The sequence below is a fragment of the Homarus americanus genome, unplaced genomic scaffold, assembly GCF_018991925.1.
Source record: "Homarus americanus isolate GMGI-L3 unplaced genomic scaffold, GMGI_Hamer_2.0 scaffold45299, whole genome shotgun sequence".
NCBI classification, from domain to species: Eukaryota; Metazoa; Arthropoda; class Malacostraca; order Decapoda; family Nephropidae; genus Homarus; species Homarus americanus.
In genome coordinates this window covers 661,121-682,500 of record NW_024753650.1, presented here as the reverse complement: position 1 = coordinate 682,500, position 21,380 = coordinate 661,121, and the positions used below count along the sequence as shown (strand labels likewise).

General features: G+C 41.5%; 1 protein-coding gene across 1 annotated transcript in view; it reads left to right on the top strand.

Annotated features, from left to right (window-relative positions):
• The window catches only part of LOC121855425 (membrane-associated transporter protein-like), a 56,695-nt gene extending 36,460 nt beyond the window's left edge, over window positions 1-20,235 (top strand). The window contains 16 exon segments of the mRNA XM_042350357.1: window positions 1-618; window positions 5,755-6,017; window positions 9,259-9,377; window positions 9,926-10,034; window positions 10,357-10,504; window positions 12,557-12,627; window positions 12,991-13,133; window positions 14,302-14,415; window positions 15,440-15,548; window positions 15,973-16,064; window positions 16,066-16,089; window positions 16,376-16,486; window positions 16,777-16,907; window positions 17,099-17,273; window positions 17,880-17,948; window positions 18,684-20,235. The exon segment at window positions 1-618 is cut by the window's left edge and continues 430 nt beyond it. Of these exon segments, the coding sequence (XP_042206291.1) occupies window positions 410-618; window positions 5,755-6,017; window positions 9,259-9,377; window positions 9,926-10,034; window positions 10,357-10,504; window positions 12,557-12,627; window positions 12,991-13,133; window positions 14,302-14,415; window positions 15,440-15,548; window positions 15,973-16,064; window positions 16,066-16,089; window positions 16,376-16,486; window positions 16,777-16,907; window positions 17,099-17,273; window positions 17,880-17,948; window positions 18,684-18,932 (2,136 nt within the window). The 5' untranslated portion in view covers window positions 1-409 and the 3' untranslated portion in view covers window positions 18,933-20,235.
• The last annotated feature ends 1,145 nt before the right edge of the window (window positions 20,236-21,380 follow it).

Here is a 21,380-nt window from a genome sequence, read left to right as displayed (position 1 = left end):
CTGCTCAGACGGACATCAGTGAAATAAGTAGAAAAAATAATAGGAAACAACTAAGGAATTCGAATGGAAAATAAATAAAATAAAATAAAAGCGCGCGAAATTTTAAACAACAACGAAATATAGTGTGCAGAAAAAAAACATTAACTGGCAACGAGTCACCAATCAGAATTCCCAGAAAAAGCAAAAAAAAGGCGCGAACTCTGAGCTACCAACGATAAATAGTGTTGAAAAAAAAATATATATAACCATCAACAACTAACCAATCAGATATCCTCAAACTAAAAAAAAAAGTGTAAAAAAAAACAATAACCGGCAACGAACACCCAATCAAATTTCACCACCCTAACAAAAAGCGCGCGAACGGAAAGCCCGCCAAATCTCCCGACAACAAAAGGAAGATAAAATAAAGATGGAGGACAAGTTAGCTTCGTACACAGGTGGTCTTCACATCTTCAAGAGCTACCTGAAGGAGAAATGGGGGACGCTGAAGGAGCAGGGAGCTTCGGGCACCATCCACGAGCTGAAGGAGAAAACAGGGACTAAGGTTGACAACTTTAGGGAGAAAGCCATCCACAACCTCAACCACGGGGAGTGTGACGACTACTCTCACATATACAGGTAAGAGATGATGCTGTAGTGTTACCTGTGGAACCTTTATTACAGGTGGGTGATGTGGTGACCTGTGCAGCTTGTCTGTATGTTGGGACCTCGTAACAACATGCTTTTGATGAATAGATAGATGGAGAGAGAGTACACAAACACTGGTAAACGATCATAACACAACGAGCTTCTGGACACTAACGAGGTGATGGGGTCAACTGGTACACCTGTCTCAAACAATAGCTCAGGTGTGACAGGTGTGTAATCCAACAAGAGCACAGGTGTTGTCAAGGTCGCGTATGTTCACCTGCGTCTCAAACAGGTGTCCGAATATGAGTCAACGTAATAGTAGATCAGATGTTGACGTCATGTTTACCTAAATCAGCTGATGAGATCTCGATGGTAAATATTTCACCGGCGACAGGTGTATCTCCACTAATGAGGAGTTTTACCTGGGCTGGGACAGGGGGACGTATTTCACCTGTTGAGCCGAAATAGACGCTGTTTATTCCCTGTCTTCAGAGGTGTTCGTGAAAACCTGGATCTAAAATGGCGGGCAAGTGTGGAATATTGGAATGAATATTATCTCTCTCTCTCTCTCTCTCTCTCTCTCTCTCTCTCTCTGTGTGTGTGTCTGTCTGTGTATTTTGTCTCTCTCTCTCTGTCTGTGTCTGTCTGTCTGTCTCGCTGATATCCACTCACCTCTGAACTCCTAAGTCTTCCTTATCATGTTCTTCTTCTTCTTCTTTGTTTCATCTCTTTCTCCTTTATTACTTACACCATCCCTTCCTCCTTGCCCATTTATTCCTTCTCCTCCTCCTTCTCCACCCCTTTCTTCTCCCCCTTCTCTCCATCTCCATCTTTTCCTCCTCCTTTCTTCTTGTCCCTCCTCTTCTTCTTTTCCCTAATTCTCCACCTCCACCTCTTTCTCCTCTTCCTCCACCTCTTCTTCCTCATCCACCACCTCCTCCTCTTCTTCCTCCACCTCTTCTTCTTCTTCCTCCTCTTCCTCCTCCCTCTTCCTCCTCTCCATCACTCCCCTGTCATCTGCCCACCTCTGGTCTTATAGCAGGGTGTGACTATAACTCTAGTGTGATAGAGGGTCCGTCAGGGCTTATTAGGGCTCTCTCTCTCTCTCTCTCTCTTTCTCTCTCTCTCTCTCTCTCTCTCTCTCTCTCTCTCTCTCTCTCTCTCTCTCTCTGGTATATCTGTTTGCGCACCTGTCTATCCATGTATCTGTGTATCTACCTACCTGTCCGTTTTACCTGTCTGTCTGTCTGTCTGTCTCACAAACATCACTGAAAATAATAACCACCACAACCCGTGGATTCACAGCCATAAAAACAAAAAACAAATTAAAAACAAACCCAGCGTGAAATTCTCCCCTCACCCCTTCTCACCCCCCTCTCACCTCCCCCCTCACCTCTCCCCCTCTAACCCCTCCCTCCCCCCTGGCTACACCGAAGAGCCAATTGGGTTCACTTTACCGGGGTTTTGATAGTCTTAAGGGATCGTATATATATTTTTTTTCTACAACTTTTTTTCTCGTAATTTTGGTCATAAGTGAAAAAAATTATCCTTACGTGTATAGTCATCGAGTAATTTTGCCGCCATTTTGTTTTTGTTGTCCTTGTATCGTAGTTTAAGTGAGGAGTTAAGATAAGTTATGTAATAAAGGAAAAAAATTGTATCGTAAGGATTTTTAAGAGAAGTTTCGACCCAACATATTCCAACTTACGAGAAAAACTCAAACTAAAGAATAAATAAAAAAATCAAATATTTTGTCGTAACTTAAGTGAAATAGTCATATAGAATCACATAATTAACTCACTTAAGTGTACCTGTTACCTGTATTTTCGTGTCTCTAATTCAGAGTAAAAATTTAACCTACAATACCTCAAAAGGGTGAAAATTAAACCTACAATACCTCAAAAGGGTGAAAATTATACCTACAATACCCCCAAAAGGATAATTTAACCTACAATACCTCAAAAGGGTGAAAATTTAACCTACGATACCCCCAAAGGCTGAAAATTTAACCTACAATACCTCAAAAGGGTGAAAATTAAACCTACGATCCTTTGAAATAGAAAAGAAGAAAAATAACCCTACGATCTTTGGAGGTTTTGAGCCGTGACCACAAAACAAGGCGACCCGACCAAACTCTATAAGCGATTGGATCCACTTCAGTGTGAGCCGGAGCGGTGTGGGATCCCGGTGTGTGGTGTTGGGAGGCTGTTGTTTCACACCCATTGATTGTTGTAATAACCTGAGTCCTTCCCCAATCACGGTGTGGGGGTGGGGTGGGGTGGTTGTAGAGGGTGGATGTAGGTGTAGGGGGAGATATAGGGAGGTGGGTGTGGGGAGGAGGGGGAGGATATGTAGGGGAGTGATGAGGAGGGGTGAGAGAGAGAGAGAGGAGGGTTGAGGGGCAAGTGAAGAAAAAAAGAGTAGGAGTGTGAGGGAAGAACGTGACAAAGGGGAACGACATGTAGAGTGAGAGAGAGGGAGAGAGTGAGTGAGAGAGAGAGGTAGGTAGGTAAAGGTCTATCTGTAAGGCTTCTGGCTCCGGGCTACACACAGCTGACTCCTCTCTCCTCCCCTCTCCTCTTTGCCGCCTTTGTTGGAGACCTGGGAGACCATTGAACCTAGGAGATCATTGACCTGGGAGATACTTGGAGACACTGGCCTAGGAGACTCTTTTTTGCATTTGGTATACCCGGAGACCAGTCATAGGATACCTAAAAGACATATATATATATATATATATATATATATATATATATATATATATATATATATATATATATATATATATATATATATATATATATATATATATATATATATCACTTAGGAGATCAAAGCACCAGGTTCTCCAAATTGCTCATTGCTGGAGATCAGAGCCTTTTGGAGACCTGTGCTCTTTCTCTCTCTCTCGTTGTCGGTGTGTGTGCTGGGGGTGAATTTATGTAGGTGTATGTGTGTGTGTGTATGGTATAGGTTGACGGTGTATGTATGTGTGAGGAGGTCAGGTCAGGTCAGGTCAGGCCTGGATGGTTGAGATATTAGTGGATGATGTTTGGCCAAGCTAATGCCTTTGATAGTGTAGCGTCCCCTGATTAATGTGTGGCGGGCCTGGTGATTCTTCCTTCCATTTCCCTCCTTTCCCTCCATATCCTCCCTTCCTCGTCTTCCCTCCCTTTCTTCTTCTCTCCCTTCTCTCCCTTTTTTCTAGGGAGAGAGTGGAGGGAGCAGGGGTGAGAGAGGAGGGAGGAAAGAAATAAGGATATGGGAAAGAGGGAATGGAAAGGATGGTGAAGAAGAAGGGGAGTGAGAGTAGGTCAAGGAGCAAGGGAGAGAGAGAGAGAGACGGACAGACAGACGGACGTGTGCTGGGCTGCAGGAGTATTAAGAACTATAAAGAATGGCCAGGGTACTCTCCTTCCTTCCTTCCTTCCTTCCTTCCTTCCTTCCTTCCTTCCTTCTTTCCTTCCTTCCTTCCTTCCTTCTTCTTTCTTTCCTTCCTTCCTTCCTTCCTTCCTTCCTTTCATTCATTCCTTCCTTCCTTCTTTCATTCCTTCCTTCCTTCCTTATTTCATTCCTTCCTTCCTTCCTTCCTTCTTTCATTCCTTCCTTCCTTCCTTCCTTTTTCATTCATTCCTTCCTTCCTTCCTTCCTTCTTTCATTCCTTCTCTTCCTTCCTTCCTTTCATTCATTCCTTCCTTCATTCCTTCTTTCATTCTTTCCTTCCTTCCTTCATTCCTTCCTTCCTTCCTTCTTTCATTCCTTCCTTCCTTCCTTCCTTCCTCGTCCTACTACCACCACCACTACAGTACTACCAGCACTACCTACCTCTACCACAACTACCACCACCACTACCATTACTACCACCACCACCACCACCACTACAGCCACTACCAGCACTACCACCACTCTACCACAACTACCACCACCACTACCATTACTACTACCACCACCACCACTACAGCCACTACCAGCACTACCACCACCACCACCACCACAGCTACCACCACCACCACAGCTACCACCACCACCACCGCAACTACCACCACCACCAACCATAATTCACCAGTGTCTAAGCCAAAGTGGCGACTGAATGGGAAACTTTCTTGATGTGTGTGTGTGTGTGTGTGTGTGTGTGTGTGTGTGTGTGTGTGTGTGTGTTACATGCTTTGAGAGGAAATATAATTACACCTTCAATCCTTACAACACACACACACACACACACACACACACACACACACATCCAGGACTTTGATCTCTCACCTATAGACTTTATTTACTGAATTATTGTATTACCCTTGAGAGAGAGAGGTGTTAGCTTAGCCCAGGGGGGAGGAGGGTGAGGGAGCGTAGGGGGAGGGTGGGGCATGGATCCTCCTCCCCCAAGATGATATGAAGCAGCTTTGGTCCGGATGTGTGTTCGTGTACGTGGGAGTGAGGAAGGGAGGAGAGGGGAAGAGAGATACGAGGCGGTGGGGGGCTGGAGAAGTGTTGGGGATTGTGTGGAAATGGAGGAGAGGAGGTGGTTGAGAGAGAGAGAGGGAGATGGGGGATGGTAGGGGGAGGTGAGAGAAAGTGGGAGCCGGTCTCTACGTCTTCTAGATGCCTCTCAGACCAACAATACTGACCTGCCTCCTCTCCGTGTCAACGAGGAATTCACTCAAAAACATATATATATATATATATATATATATATATATATATATATATATATATATATATATATATATATATATATATATATATTAAGTTGTAGTGAGGTCTATTAGATGTGAAACTTCTATATATTGGACTATACCTGTTATATGGAGGTTGAACTGTTATTATTATTATTATTATTATTATTATTATTATTATTATTATTAGTTATTATTATTATTAGTTATTATTGTTGTTATTGTTATTGTTATTGTTATTATTATTATTATTTTTATTATTATTTTTGTTATTATTATTATTATTATTATTAGTTATTATTTGTTGTGGTTGAATGCGGGTGCGCCAAGTCCGTAGACTTGCTAGTGATAGATTATTACTGTATTGTTATTAGTTTTTTATATTATTATTATTATTATTATTATTATTATTATTATGAACGCTACAATACCCTCCCCCACCCCCCCACAGACGCAAATCACGCATGGAGATGGTGCGTATCTCGGCAGCCGTTATGGGTATTGAGTTCTGTTACGCCGCCGAGACCGCCTTCGTCTCCCCGACCCTCCTGAAGATCGGCGTGAGACACAGACACATGACCTTGATCTGGTGCCTCAGTCCCTTCATCGGCTTCTTCCTCACGCCTATATTAGGATCTCTGTCGGATAATTGTCGCTCGAAATTAGGACGGAGGCGGCCATTCATCATCCTCCTCTCGATCGGTATTATCCTCGGTAAGTGGTCATGTTTTTTTAAATCTCCTTATCCTCATTGAGTGGCCTTGGGTTTAATTCACGTGGGGTTATCCTTACTGAGTGGGTTGTATCTGTTGGTTATGCTCGATAAGTGGCATTGTTTTGATTTTTTAGCCTATATATTATTATTATTATTACCTATCGGTATTATCCATGATGAGTGGCGTTGTTGCTCATCATAGGGATTATCCTCGGTAAGTGGCCTGTTATGATCTATCAGTATTATCCTCACTGAGTGGCCTCATGCTATATGGATTTAATCTCATTTAAAAAGGTCGAGAATTTATGTGTCTAGTTAGTGCTTAATCCCCCCCTGCTTTGTCTGCCTCTCTGTGTCTCTCTCTCACACTATCCATCCGTCATTTTGCCTCTTTCCTCCCTCTCCTCTTCCTCCCTCACCCTTCCTTCCTCTCTCACTCTTCTCCTCCATCATCCTTTCCTCCCGACCCCTTCCACTCTCCTCCTCCTCCCTCCTCCTCCCTCCTCCTCCTCCTCCTCCTCCTCCTCCTCCTCCTCCTCCCTCCTTTCTGAGCAGCCGCCGAAGCTCTGAGTAACTTTCCTTGTCACCCTGGTAGCTCGGTATTTACAAGTTTAGTAAGACCTTCTCACTATACGTCTTTCCCCTCTTTTGGTTAACACTTTTCTGCCTCTGCTTCTCCATCCCTTTTTTGGGGGCACTTTTTCCTTTGCTATTTATTTATTTTTTTTGTTTTTTGCATTTTTGTTTTTTTTTATTTTTGGGGATAATTTTTAGTTTTTTATCTTTTCCATATTCTTTTTATTTTTTATTTTAGGGCATGTTTCTGTTTTTTTTCTTTTTCCATCCGTTTTTTTTGGCCTTTTCCGCTTTTATTTACTTAATATATATTTTTTAATTTGTCTGTCTATTTTTGCAATTTTTTCTCTTTTCTATGTTCGTTTTTTTTTTCTTTTTTTCTTTTCATTTTCCATTTCATTTGTTCTGTTTTTAGAATTTAATTTTTTCTCACCTTTTTGTCTCTTTTTTTGCACTTTTTCGTTTCTGTTTTTTTTTACTTTGCTTGATTTTTATTTATTTATTTTACTTTTTCCCTCCTTTTTTCCGCCTTCTTGCATTTTTTCTTTTGTACATATATGCCTCTTATTTAGCTACTCTTGCGCCTTTCTGCACCTTTATGGCTTAGTGACTTTCTTAGCGCACCTTTCCACTTTCCTGTGCTTTCTTTTTTATCTCTTTCCTGCTTTTCTTATTTTTTGCACCTTTCTGTCTTCTTTGGGTGTGTGTATGTGTGTGTGTATGTGTGTGTGTGTGTGTGTGTGTGTGTGTGTGTGTGTGTGTGTGTGTGTGTGTGTGTGTTTTGTGTTTGACTGTACAGTATATGTATGTATGTATGTATGTATGTATGTATGTATGTATGTATGTATGTCTATTTTTAAACATCTAACATAAAAATCACCATTTATGGAAGTTAACACAAACAACTGATATATTTTAGCAGTTAACATTAATTTACCATAAAAACAGAGAAACTAACACACACACAAGCAAGTATTTTACCTGATAATGTTAAAACACCTTTAGAATTTAACATCAAACTAAGATTATCTCACCTCTGGAATATTTAACACCTTTTGGTATTTAAAATTAACACAATATCACCTGTTAATATTAAAAACACCTTTGGAATTTAACATCAAACTAAGATTATCTCACTTTAAACACTAAAACACTCTTAAAATATCAAACTAACACGAAACACTTTACAATTTATCATGAAAAAAACACCACACCTCTAATTTAACAAAAACATTAAGAAAAACACCTGTTATCACCTGTCAAGACCCAACATTGGCATTTAACATTAGAAAACAAACACCTTTACCTGTCACCCCCCCTTAATTGACGCACCTGTCACCTGGATTATGGCGTCACGGGGAGCTAATTTGCATACGGAAATAGGTATTGCAGTGAGTCGCCTGAGTTTGGTGTGAATATTTTTGGACCTGTCATGAACTAAGGTGACTTGGTTGTGGCGGTGATGGTGTGGGTGTGTGGTGATGATGGTAATGGGTGTATGGTGATGATGATGGTGATGATGAAGTGGGGTGAAAGTGAATAAGGGAAGGAAGAAGAGGTGATACAGATATCAAGGAGGAGGAGGAGGAAGAGGTGATAAAGATAGGAAGAAGGAAGAGGAAGAAGAGAGGGAAATATGACCACTAGGAGAAGATGAGAGAGAGTAAAGAGATTGCTATTTAGTGTAGAGAGAGAGAGAGAGAGAGAGAGAGAGAGAGAGAGAGAGAGAGAGCCAAGAGTGACACATTTCCAGCATTATGTGTCGGCGTTGACTGAGGTGCCAGGGCCATTATAGAGGGGTAGATGGCACCCCCTCCTCTCCTTTACACTATGAAGGGGTGATGGCACTGAGGGGGGAGAGGGAGGAGAGGGGTAGAAAGAAATGGAGAGGGAGAGAGATTGACACCCACTCACGTCAACACACCCACCCACTACCCACCCACCCACCCACACCCAACTACACACCCACGCACACACCAACACACCCACCCACACCCAACTACACACCCACGCACCCACCAACACACACCCCGCCCACCCACTCCACCAACACACCCACCCACACCCAACTACACACCCACGCACCAACCAACACACCCCACCCACCCACCCACAGACGCGATAAAACCACCAGCCTCTTCAGAACTACTCTCTTGGGTCATAAAATCCCCTCTCCACCATTAATGTCTCACAAACAATATTATTGACTCACAAACACCGTGTGTATGTGTGTGTGTGTGTGGGTGCGTGGAGGGGCGGGTGAGAGGAGTGAGAGCGATGTGAAAAGGTCAGGAAAAAGATATAAAGGGAGTGAGTGGGAGGGAGGGGGAGAGTGGGAGGGGAGATGGTGTGAGTGGTGGGGCGTGAAAGAGATTGTAATGTGTGATGCTGAGGTGGCGGATGATACACACACACACACAAACACACACACACACATGTCTAATGGTATACTGTATGTATTTACGTGTGTGTGTGTGTGTGTGTGTTGTGTAGCGGTCAGCGAATAATAGGTCTAATGGTAAACCGTGTTCCTGGGGGGGAGTAATTATTAGCCAGTGCAGTTGGCAAGTTGTCCGATCTTTCTGGGGTTAATCCTCTACACTGACTTACACTACACAACACCTTCAACATAAACATTTGTATATATGTTTGTATCCCCGACAGGTTTGATTCTAGTGCCCAATGGGAAGGCTATAGGCTTGGGCATGGGTGATGATTGGTCGTCCACACCTGCTCCTTCAACCACCACCACCACCACCACTACCGGCCTCTCTACTGAAGAAGTAAGTCTGTCAATAACAACTTCTTCACCGACATTTATTTTCTCCTGTATTTAAGTTGCGTCAGCAGCTCAACACCCGCTTATCCTGACATAACGAATTAATGTTTCCTCTAAGTATTTCACATATGTGCTACCTGGAGTATGATCAAAACCCACAATAACGCAGCTATGATTTAAAATTTTTGGACATGGTATAATAGATGTTTAATTAGCCTCGTATTATAACGTACAGGTGTTATTAAGTCAGGTAAAATAACGTACAGGTGTCATTAAGCCAATTAAGCTAGGTAAAATAACGTACAGATGTCATTAAGCCAATTAAGCCAGGTAAAATAACGTACAGGTGTCTTTAAGCCAATAAGCTAGGTAAAATAATGTACAGGTGTCATTAAGCTAGGTGAAATAACGTACAGGTGTCATTAAGCCAATTAAGCCAGGTAAAATAACGTACAGGTGTCATTAAACCAGGTAAGTATAGATATAGCCTAACCTAACCTAATATTTACCTGTGTGTAGCCTTGAGACTAATTAAGGTGTTGGTGTGGACAGGTGAGCGAGCTGATGACCGCCACTGAGCCCGGGTTCCTCAATGCTTCTACCATCACCGATGTTATCAGTCATATGGAGCATCCGGAGAACGTGTCTATCAGTGATGCTGGTAAGTGGTGCTGTGTCTCTCTGTTTGTCTCTTACTGATGCTCGTACGTGGATCTCTCTTTTTGTCTGTCTGTCTGTCTGTGTCTGTCTCTTTTTGTTTGTCTGTGTCTCTCTTTTTGTCTGTCTATGCCTCTCTCTCTCTCTCTCTCTCTCTCTCTCTCTCTCTCTCTCTCTCTCTCTCTCTCTCTCTCTCTCTCTCTCTCACCCAATGCAAAACAGTATCCATAGGAGTTTTCGTTATAGACAGAATTCTAAAACAATTACCCTACAGAGAACCCATTGAACCCATGAACCCATTACCCACTCTCTCTCCCTATACCCAGGTGAGGTGAGAGAGACTCGGAGTGGGTATAAATCACACCCCTGGGGCATCTTCTTCACCATTGTGGGTACTATGTTGCTGGACTTCGATGCGGACGCCTGCCAGAGCCCCTCCCGCGCATACCTCCTCGATGTTACTATCCCTGGTCTGTATATATATATAAGTAACACCCTATATGAGAGCTCTGGATAGATGATGAAATTATTAACCTTACACAAATAATAATAATAATAATGTCAATCATAATATATTAGAATAAAAAGTCTTTATGGTTTGAAATTATTTAAAAATCACATTAAACTCGAATCCTTTGTCCTCCTCCCGAGTCCCGCCCCGCACCGCTGCCAGACGTAGGCGCCAAGATCCACAAGAGGAAATTGATTACCGCTTTCTCACACTAACTCTTTCTTAACTTCTCTTCCCCATAGAGCCGCCCGTCTTAAGGTTCCAATTAATTTACACAACAAAATCCTATTAGGAGCGTTTCAAATTCCGGTTGTGAGGGCTGGGGGGACTTATTGGGGACTTTGCTGGCGGGAACAATGATATTAGTTTAGTCTTGTGGGCTTTTGACGCCTCAGCCGCCATCCAACACATTCAAGTCACAAATTCAAATATCTTTCGGCTCAAGCTAAGAAACTTCTACTTAACTCTGCGATTAATTTACTGTATTAATATGATTTTTATATCGATGTTTGAGTTTTTTTTTATTGATTTTATTGTTGTGATTTGATTAGATTACTGTATTCCGTTTTAAATGCTTGTTTTTTATCCCAGGATGAACATGATAATATAAATCGACTGTGTATTTATTTTTTTCTATATATATATATATATTCTTAGGTTAGGTTATGTTAAATTAGATGAGGTTAGGTTAGGTTTATGTTAAGTTAGATTAGGTTAAGTTAAAGTTAGGTTGGATAAAGTTAGGTTAGGTTTTCAGACGTTGATATTGAAAAAAAAACAGGGTCCCTCTCACTCCTGTTGTCTGCCGTTTGAGATTGAATGACAGATCAGTTCCTCCTGTTGTCTGCCGTTGAGATTGAAAGACGGATATTAAGTTCTAAGACACTACTTATACGGCCAAACTTTATAGTGATCGCTGAGACTAAATTATTAAGTTTGGGAAGAGTCACTGAGACTAACCCACGGTGATATAAGCCTTTGTGCTGTTGTCCGGTAAAAAAAAAATCTAAAGAAGGTTATCCGGACAAAATCATACTAACATTATCCGGAGAAGTTCAAAATAAGGTTATCTGGACATAATGAAAATAAAGTAATCCGGACAGTATCAAAATAATTTATCCGGACAGAATCAAATTAAAGTTATACGGACTGAATCAAAATAAAGTTATCCGGATAGAGTATTAATTAGTCCAGATTTCCGTAGTTTCATCTGATGAATTATTATTATTATTATTATTATTATTGTTAGTAGTAGTAGTAGTTGCGTGTAGTAGTAGTAGCAATAGTAGTAGTAGTACGAAGAGGAATTAGTATGTTATATGCTTAGTTAGCGATTCATTAGTAGAAAAAAGACAAATGTAGTATCAATTGTGTGTGTGTGTGTGTGTGTGTGTCTGTGTGTGTCTGTGTGTCTGTGTGTGTGTGTGTGTGTCTATTGTCCAATGTATGTGTCTGCGCGTGTTTTGTTTTGTGTGTGTGTGTGTGTGTGTGTGTGTGTGTGTGTGTGTGTGTGTGTGTCTGTGTGTGTGTCGTGCATTGTTCATGTACTTGGAGTGCCTCGCTGTCACGGGTGCCTCAGAGTGTCAATACCCACAATATACAGGTGCCACGGACTGCATTGTTTATTGCCTTGGAGTACCTCTGGGTGTTGAGTGTGTCTGAGTGTTGAGTGTGTCTGAGTGTTGAGTGTGTCTGAGTGCTGAGTGAGTCTGAGTGTTGAGTGAGTCTGAGTGTGTCTGAGTGTTGAGTGAGTCTGAGTGTTGAGTGTGTCTGAGTGTTGAGTGTGTCTGAGTGTTGAGTGTGTCTGAGTGTCTGAGTGTTGAGTGTGTCTGAGTGTTGAGTGTGTCTGAGTGTTGAGTGTGTCTGAGTGCTGAGTGAGTCTGAGTGTTGAGTGAGTCTGAGTGCTGAGTGAGTCTGAGTGTTGAGTGAGTCTGAGTGTTGAGTGAGTCTGGCTGTGTCTGTATGTCTGAGTGTTGAGTGTGCCTGAGTATGTCTTGAGTGTTTAGGTGCCACAGACTAAAGGCAGGTCTCGGGGGCGGCTTCGGCTACGCTATGGGCGGCATCAACTGGGACGCGACGTTTATAGGTGAGCTGGGAAGGGGAGGGAGGGAGGGAGGGTAGGAGAGCGAGGAACAGGGAGGTATGAAATATATGCAAATACGTGGAGATATTTTGACACACTGAATGATATAGACTCCTTATAATTAAAGTATATATAAAAAATTATTTATCTTACGAGTGTTATATTTCTTCCATCCATGTCTTGACCATCCTTGAATACCGGATTTCTTTTTTCTTTCTTTCTTTCTTTCTTTCACCTGAACCCACACCAACACCCATACCCCACGCTCACTTGCCTATGATCTCCCCACACCCACATCGCTACCCACTTCCCCCACCCACACCTATGTCCTCCCTGCTCCTCCATCATCCACGCCCCCGCCCACAGGAGTGCTGATGGGGGGACACGTGAGGGCGGTGTTTACGATCGTCACCTTCATCTTCATCGCCTGTGTCCTGAGCACCTTGTACTCCTTCAGGGAGGTCCCCCTTGAGGTCCTACAGAAGACCACCAAGGCGCAGCTGCAGAAGGTGAGTCTCAGGTGGAGGTGGTAGTGAGGTAGGTGGAGGTGACTCTCCTGTAGGTGTCACAATCTAGGTTCCCCAGGTGTGCAGGTGTCTACTAATTGGAAGAGAATCCCCGTCCCCAGGTGTTCAGATGAGCTGTAAGGTGTAATTGGCTCTCTCAGGTGTATTGGCGTGTGTGTGTGAAAGTAACATTACTTTCTATCTCATTTTCTCACTTTCTCCTCGTTTCTCTTTTATTGTCTCTTTATATCTCTTCTTTTTCGACAGCTATTATTACTACCACACCTCTCTCTCTCTCTCTCTCTCTCTCTCTCTCTCTCTCTCTCTCTCTCTCTCTCTCTCTCTCTCTCTCTCTCTCTCTCTCTCTCTCTCTCTCTCTCTCTCTCTCTCTCTCTCTCTCTCTCTCTCTCTCTCTCTCTCTCTCTCTCTCTCTCTCTCTCTCTCTCTCTGCCCTTCCCTGAGACAAGGTTGACCCAAGACAGTATTGCGTGTTAGGGTAATAATTCTGTGTGTGTGTTTGTCTGCCAGTGTTTACAGCCTCACTACCCCCGCCAAACAGGTCCCTTGTGGTCACCCATTATTTACATCCGTTTGATAATGGCGTCTCATGTCCGCCTTAATGTGTTCATTCTGTTTATTGGTGTTTGGTCTTCTTAATGGTGCTGATATTGTGTTTTTTTATGCTATTGTGTTTTTTTTCACTTTTATATTTTTAAACTTTTTTACGTTTTTGCTGTTTTTTGCCCTTTTAATATTTTTATTTATTATACTGTTTTTGTGATACTGTTGATGGTGGTGATACATATACAGACACAGATACATAGACTGTAGTATACATGAATGCATATCTAATCTAATTTAACCTAGTCTAGAGTAATTTAACCAAACCTAACCTAACCAAACCTAACCTAACCTAACCTAACCTAACCAAACCATCTACCTGCTCAGCTAATAATCTAATCACCCTATTAGCTAACAGTCCAACTACCTAAATAGTTAACAGTTTAATCACCCAATCAACTAACAATCTAACTACCCAATCCACTAACAATCTAACTACCCAATCCACTAACACTCGAACTACCTAATCCACTAACACTCGAACTACCCAATCCACTAACAATCTAACTACCCAATCAGCTAATGACCCTTCTGTCTATTCCTCCTGCAGGGGATGTCGACGGAGCAGCAGGTACTCGACCCTCAGAGCTTAGAGGAGGGTAAAGTAGGGTACGGTACCATGGGCACTAACACTCCTCTGCGCCCTAGCTCACTGCCCCTCATGGTAAGTACCTGGTTACTGTCTCTCTATATGGTAAGTACCTCTACAGTCTGTCTTAGCTCAGTGTTTTCATGATGGTAAGTACTTGGTTTACTGCCCCTCATGGTAAGTACCTGGTTACTGTCTCTCTATATGGTAAGTACCTCTACAGTCTGTCTTAGCTCAGTGTTTTCATGATGGTAAGTACTTGGTTTACTGCCCCTCATGGAAAGTACTTACTTGTTGAGAGAGAGAGAGAGAGAGAGATTAAAAAAAAATAGAGAAATTGGACAGAAACGTAAGAGAACGAAGAGAGAGAGGGAGGGAGGGAGAGGGTGCAGCCTAAAGAGCAAGAGAGAGAAGGACAAACTAGAGAGAGAGAGAGGGGGGGGCAAGGTTGAGAGAGAGAGAGGGGGGGTTGAGAGAGGGGGCAAGGTTGAGAGAGAGAGAGGGGGGGGCAAGGTTGAGAGAGAGAGGGGGGGGGCAAGGTTGAGAGAGAGAGGGGGGGGCAAGGTTGAGAGAGAGAGAGAGAGAGGGGGCAAGAGAGAGAGAGGGGGGGCAAGGTTGAGAGAAAAAATAGTAGCTTCTTAAGTGGCACTTGAGTGAGTGAGACAAGTTGCTCATATTTCTACTACTTAACGCTCATGAGTCAAGGGATTCCCCGCTACCGCTTGAGGGCTGATACCCCTCCTTACTTAACATTTGCATCTCCACTACTGAGGAGAGAGAGAGAGAGAGAGAGAGGGGGGAGGAAGGGTGAGAAAGATAGATGGGTAGATAGATATATTGAGAAAGAGAGAGAGAGAGAGAGAGATAGAATGTGTTTACTCTTTATATTGTTTACTATTGTTTGATTATCTATTGTTTACCGTTTAGTATATTTACTGTTGTTTGCTTACCGTCTCTTCATTGATTCCTTGTTTGTTTACCATTTCCATTAATTGATCTCGTTTGTTTGCTTTCTCTCCATTGTTTACTGTCTATTGTTTACTCTCGTTTGTTTACTATCGTTTGTTTACTGTTGTTTGTTTACTGTCTCTCACAACAGAACGGTCACGGGGTGGAACCAGGGGCTGAGGCTCAAGGCGACGTCGACCAGAGCTACAGTGAGAAGCCCGTAGGACCACCTACATCAGGAGACCTCCTTCAACCAGCAGGTACTTGTAGGAGGCGGTGAAGGAGGGGAAGTAGGGGACCTCCTTCAACCAGCAGGTACTTGTAGGAGGCGGTGAAGGAGGGGGAGTAGGGGACCTCCTTCAACCAGCAGGTACTTGTAGGAGGCGGTGAAGGAGGGGGAGTAGGGGACCTCCTTCAACCAGCAGGTACTTGTAGGAGGCGGTGAAGGAGGGGGAGTAGGGTACCTCCTTCAACCAGCAGGTACTTGTAGGAGGCGGTGAACGAGGGGGAGTAGGGGACCTCCTTCAGTCTTAAAGATCCAGGGTATTGAAGCACCTAACCTAACCTTACCCACCAAGTATTATGAATATTTTATGTATTGAGAAAAACTTGTTCCTTTTCTCAGTCAGTGGGATCCTATTTCTGTAATAATATCCCTCTTATTATGTCTCACGTATCCTGCAGGACCCGACAGAGTTGAAGGAACCTATGGTCGAGGTAGCAGAAGAAGGCGCAGAAGAAGCAGCAGTACCCGGGGCAACACTTCGACAGTATCTCTTATCCATTGTTTACATGCCGAGGGTAAGTGGGTCTTCCTCCTGGATAAGAGGATGTTACTCGTACTCTCTGATTACGGAATTATAGTACATACTTGAGTAGATTAAGTTTACTTTATGGAGAAGAGGTATTGTAAAGTAATTTGTATATTCTGAGATTAACCTTTAAGTTTCCGAATTTGTTTTTGTCCTCTCTCTCTCTCTCTCTCTCTCTCTCTCTCTCTCTCTCTCTCTCTCTCTCTCTCTCTCTCTCTCTCTCTCTCTCTCTCTCTCTCTCTCTCTCTCTTAACCTCTCACTCTCTCCCTAACAGTCCTTAAGGATCCTCTGCCTCACCAACCTCTTCTGCTGGATGTCTCTCGTCTGCTACTCCCTCTACTTCACGGACTTCGTAGGCGAGGCGGTGTTCGGCGGTGACCCTGGCGTGAGTACAGTAAAAACCCTCTCATTAACGGACTTCTCAATACAGTAATGGGATACAGTAAACCTTCTCAATAACGGACTTCTTAATAAACTAATACTTAAAAATATCTTAATTATACCTGAAATACCTGCTAATTATACATACCTGATTGATGAAGACACCTGAGAATATTATAATTGATGACTTAAAAATTATACCTTTAATTAATTATATCCCACCTGTGTAAAGATTATAGTCAACAAGCACATCCTGTAGAAGGGAATAACGTCATAAGTGTCCTACACCTTCAGGCACCAGACGGGACACGGGAGAAGGAGCTTTATGAAGAAGGTGTGCGCTTCGGGTGTTGGGGCATGGCACTCTACTCTCTCTCCTGTTCAGTCTACTCTTTCCTCATTGAGAAACTCGTCAAGAAATTTGGGTATGTATGTATGTATGTATGTACAGTATGTATGTATTTATGGATGTGTGTATGTTTATGGTCTTATGTATATATAAATATTTTAATGTATATATTTATGTATGTATGGTCGTATGTATATAGAGATGTATACTAACACATATATCTCCACCGTGTACACACTTGTCTAACACGTTTTGTTGTCCCGTCAGAGCTAAGCCAGTGTACGTGTGTGGTCAGCTAGTGTACAGTGTAGGTATGGTGTTCATGGCAGCCCTCCGTCACCCTGCTGCTGTTATTATCTTCTCCTGCTGCGCCGGCGTCATGTATTCTACCCTCTTCACCATGCCGTATCTTCTGGTGGCTCACTACCATGCTTCAGAGACGGTACGTACCATGATATACCTCCTGGATCTTCACTACCATAACTGGGTGATGGTAATGTATAAACGTGTGCTTAACAAAGGATGTGTACTTCACTATGGTAATGCTTAACTCCCCATAAAGTAGTTGTAAGTGATTTAATAGTTCACTTTTATTGTCTTATTTACTTCACGATATTTTTATACACCAGTAGGAATAAGTCTTGATTAATCTACAAGCTTACAACACTCCAGATTAAACTAAATATGTAGTAATGTATTCATGAAAAGCTTTACACATGCCTGGTAATAATATTTCTTCTGTATCATTATATAGTATTGTTATTTTACTCTAAGACAAACTACTAATATCCTTAATGACTTTTATAGAGTGTAGCATTATCTTGATTTAATCTTTAGAATACCTCTTTTTTCTCATTAGATTTACCTTTCATTAACCCTAGAGATGGTTAAGGTAACACACAGGTTGATAGGACGCATTAACCTACACGCGGTTGGATACATTAAGTCACTTGGACCTTTAGAGTTAGTATAAGTGATTGTGTTTACTCGTGACCTTGCTCAGTCTCCCCGTAGAGCCAGCCAGCATCCCTCTTCTTGTCTCCCGTAGATAAAGTGTGAGGACGTGTGGTTGGTCACCAAGATTCGTCATCTGTGGTCTCGCTGTTGTGGTTCCTCGGTGAGTGGGAAGTTGGGTGAGGGGGAGGGGAGGTGTGTTGGAATGGGAGGGTTTTTTTTTTACGGGGATTAGCCCACCCGGGCACAGGTCACTGACCCACATCAGGGCCCGGGGGGCGAAAATTTAATAATAATAATAATTCATAGTAAATAAAATTTATAATAAAAGGTAAAATAAAATATTAATGGTAATAATAATAATAACAACACTGTGATAATAATAAATACAAAGAAATGCAAGAATGAAAAATATCAACAGTGAGAAACGCTATATGTATGTTGTTTTGTCATGTAATAGAAACAATTAAGACCCTGCAATTGTGTGTAAATGAGGCAGAAAGTCAGATCAGCAACCTGGGACTTGGTCACAATTTTCGTGATGCCATATGGCAGCAGGGTCTACCATTAGACAACACATTATGCTGCCAATATCTTCACAGGCGGTAGTACCTCCCTGTTCGGTAGCTGCCTACTACCTACTTCCTATGAATTGGGAGGGAAAGGTGATGGAGGAGGATGGGATGGGAGTGTTAGTAGGGGTATTTTGGGATGTGTATTTGAGATGAAATTGAATTTTATGTTGTGTTTGAGAAAAACATGCGTGTGTGTGTGTGTGTTAATAAACAATAATATTTAACCAGATGTGTATGTATATTTGTATGCATTGCTAAAGAGAAGACAAACAAACGCACACATGTAGTATCTCTCCCCACTAACATTTCCCTCACCTTCTCAGTACAAGACGGAGGCAGGCGAGGGGCCAGCAGTCTTGGCTAACGACGGGCCAGAGCAACAGGTCCGTGGGCTGGGGACAGACGTGGCCATCATATCGTCCATGGTGTTTCTCGCTCAGTTCATCCTGTCGTCATGTATGGGTTCCATCATCGCTGCTGTAGGCTCCACCACGACCGTCGTGTGCGCCGCCAGTGTCCTCGCTCTCTTTGGCTCCATCACCGCTACACAAGTCGTCTATCTCGATCTCTAAAGTCGTTTTCTCTGATCCCTATTATTACGATGACAGAAAACGGGAATATTATCAGACACCATTGTAATTGTGTTGACTGTTCAATGGGCGTAGTTGTGAGTGGCAATTAGCAGCAGTAATGGATGGCTTTGTTTCTGTACTAAAAATAATAAAGAATAATGCTTTAAAAAACACGTACCTCACTTGGTATTAAAACACGTGGTGGAAATACAGAACTTCAATGTGTAATTCTGTGTATAAATGGATAGATGTAAGTACTTATTTTTCTCAACTGATCAGTTTGTATATACAGTAGACAGTACTAGATGTAGGGAGCTTTTAAATAAGATTAACTTATTTGTAAAACTCGTTAATTAAGGAGAATCATGATGTTGCAGTTCTTGTGGACATATTAACATGTGTAGTATTTTTAATAGAGTTCGCTGCAGACTGTATAACATAATGGATATTTTGTTAACCCGTCCTTGGATTCAATGCACACTTGCGGGTCGTGATGTTAAAAGCTAAGAGGTGTTCTCCCGATAGCTTATTACCATACCTAGACCCTCACTAATGAAGGAATGACCATCAATGAGGTTTAAAACAAATATTCACTCAGACTAGGACTACTAAAGACTAGGACTACGAAGGCTACCTGGACAACTATCTTTTGAGCCTGAGTACACGACTCTGTTCTTTTGTTTCAGGCTGATTGGGTTTTTTTTTCTTGGATGATCAAGGAGCCTCCATTCAGTGGCCAATAATTACAATACTTTTAAATGACTATGGTTCTCCTATATCGGGTTGGTTAGCTTTTTTTCCTAGGATGATCAAGGAGTCTCCATTCAGTGATCAATAATTACAATACTTTTAAATGACTAATCAAGATAAGTGCAATTGTTTATTCTACAGGTAATAGAATAGGGAATTATGTCAGCAGAGTTACATCGCAATTATTTCAGTTTTTCTTCATTTTTTTTTCTTGATCGTTAGTGTCAGTACGGTAACAGCTGTTGTGATGGTAATTAGGTGGTTGCTGTGGCTACTTAACAGGTCATGAATAATATAATGTTTCTCTTTAATTATATATTCATTTACCGCTTGATTTATTGCAGTAGTGAACTTTTGACCTTACTGAACTGACCAGCTGATACAGTATTACAAGTATTATCATTATCATTAAGATCATTTAAATTCTTTTCTGTTATTTTATAATTCAAATAATAACTGGAAATATATGACAGTATTTCTTAAATACTGTACTGTAAGAGTAACATATCAACACTGTAGTTTATGAACTTGTAACACAATATTATTATTATTATTATTATTATTATTATTATTATTATTATTATTATTTTTATTATTATTATTATTATTATTATTACACTCATCGGTAATAGTATATATATTTTTTTGCCTGTTATTACACCATATTAATTTTCATTGGTATAATCATTTAATTTGGTTATATTTTAACAAATTATCTCACTGTCATTTCACACATATACTACATTATACCATATAACTCATTTATAAACGTTTTTTTATCATTTTAAGTGTAATGATAGTTTGATATTTTTCATATTTTCTATAAGTTACTGTATTAGTGAGTAATTGTTCATTAAAAACAGTTTATTATTAATTTATAGCCATCTGGTACGGTATAGATCAAGTGTCCTGTGTGAGTCGAGCTATCAGATGCTCCCCTGACAGTCTGCCTTTGTTGTAGTCTGACAGGTTAAGAGGCTTCATGTACACTGGCTCGAAACCTTTACTTAAGTTGATACGTTTTTTTCTTAACTCTGTGGCCATAAATGAGGTTCTGTGCTTCACCTCTCTCTGTTTTCCTGTCATATTTTGATTAAAACTTGTCAACAGCACCACCGAGAAGCATTGGATTTTTGACTAATAGTTTTGTCTATGTCTTTTCTCATAGTGGTTCTTGTCATGCTATTTTAAGCCATTGTTAAATAAGTGTCTTTGAGTGTCTTGGTATTCCCTTTCTCGTCCTTCTGATGCCGGGTTCAAGATCAACAGGAACTGAGAAGGTCGAATCGTGGAGGCTCCTTAGCGACGTGGAAACTAAACTATACTGTGGGATTTGGATTCCGTGTACATGAAACCTTACTGAATCTCACATTAGGGTTCGTATTTGGTTCACTCAGAGACAGCACGAAACACTGTCTGCTGGGGAGTGTTTCCTGTCACTCAACTGTTGTCACTCCTAGGTGGTGTTTGATGGTAAGGACCTCACAGAACACTTGTGTCGTTCCCCTTGACAATAATAATAAAAACGATATTTCAATCCAACATTCCTGTCATTCTTTTGTACATAATCTGTCTATTTATTTTTGATCATAGAAGAATTTTATTTTGAGTTACATCAGTCACAACTTTGTTTTGTTTTTTCCAGCTGGTACTTAGCCATTTACAGCCATATTATTTAAGTTTATTTTCTTTTTAATT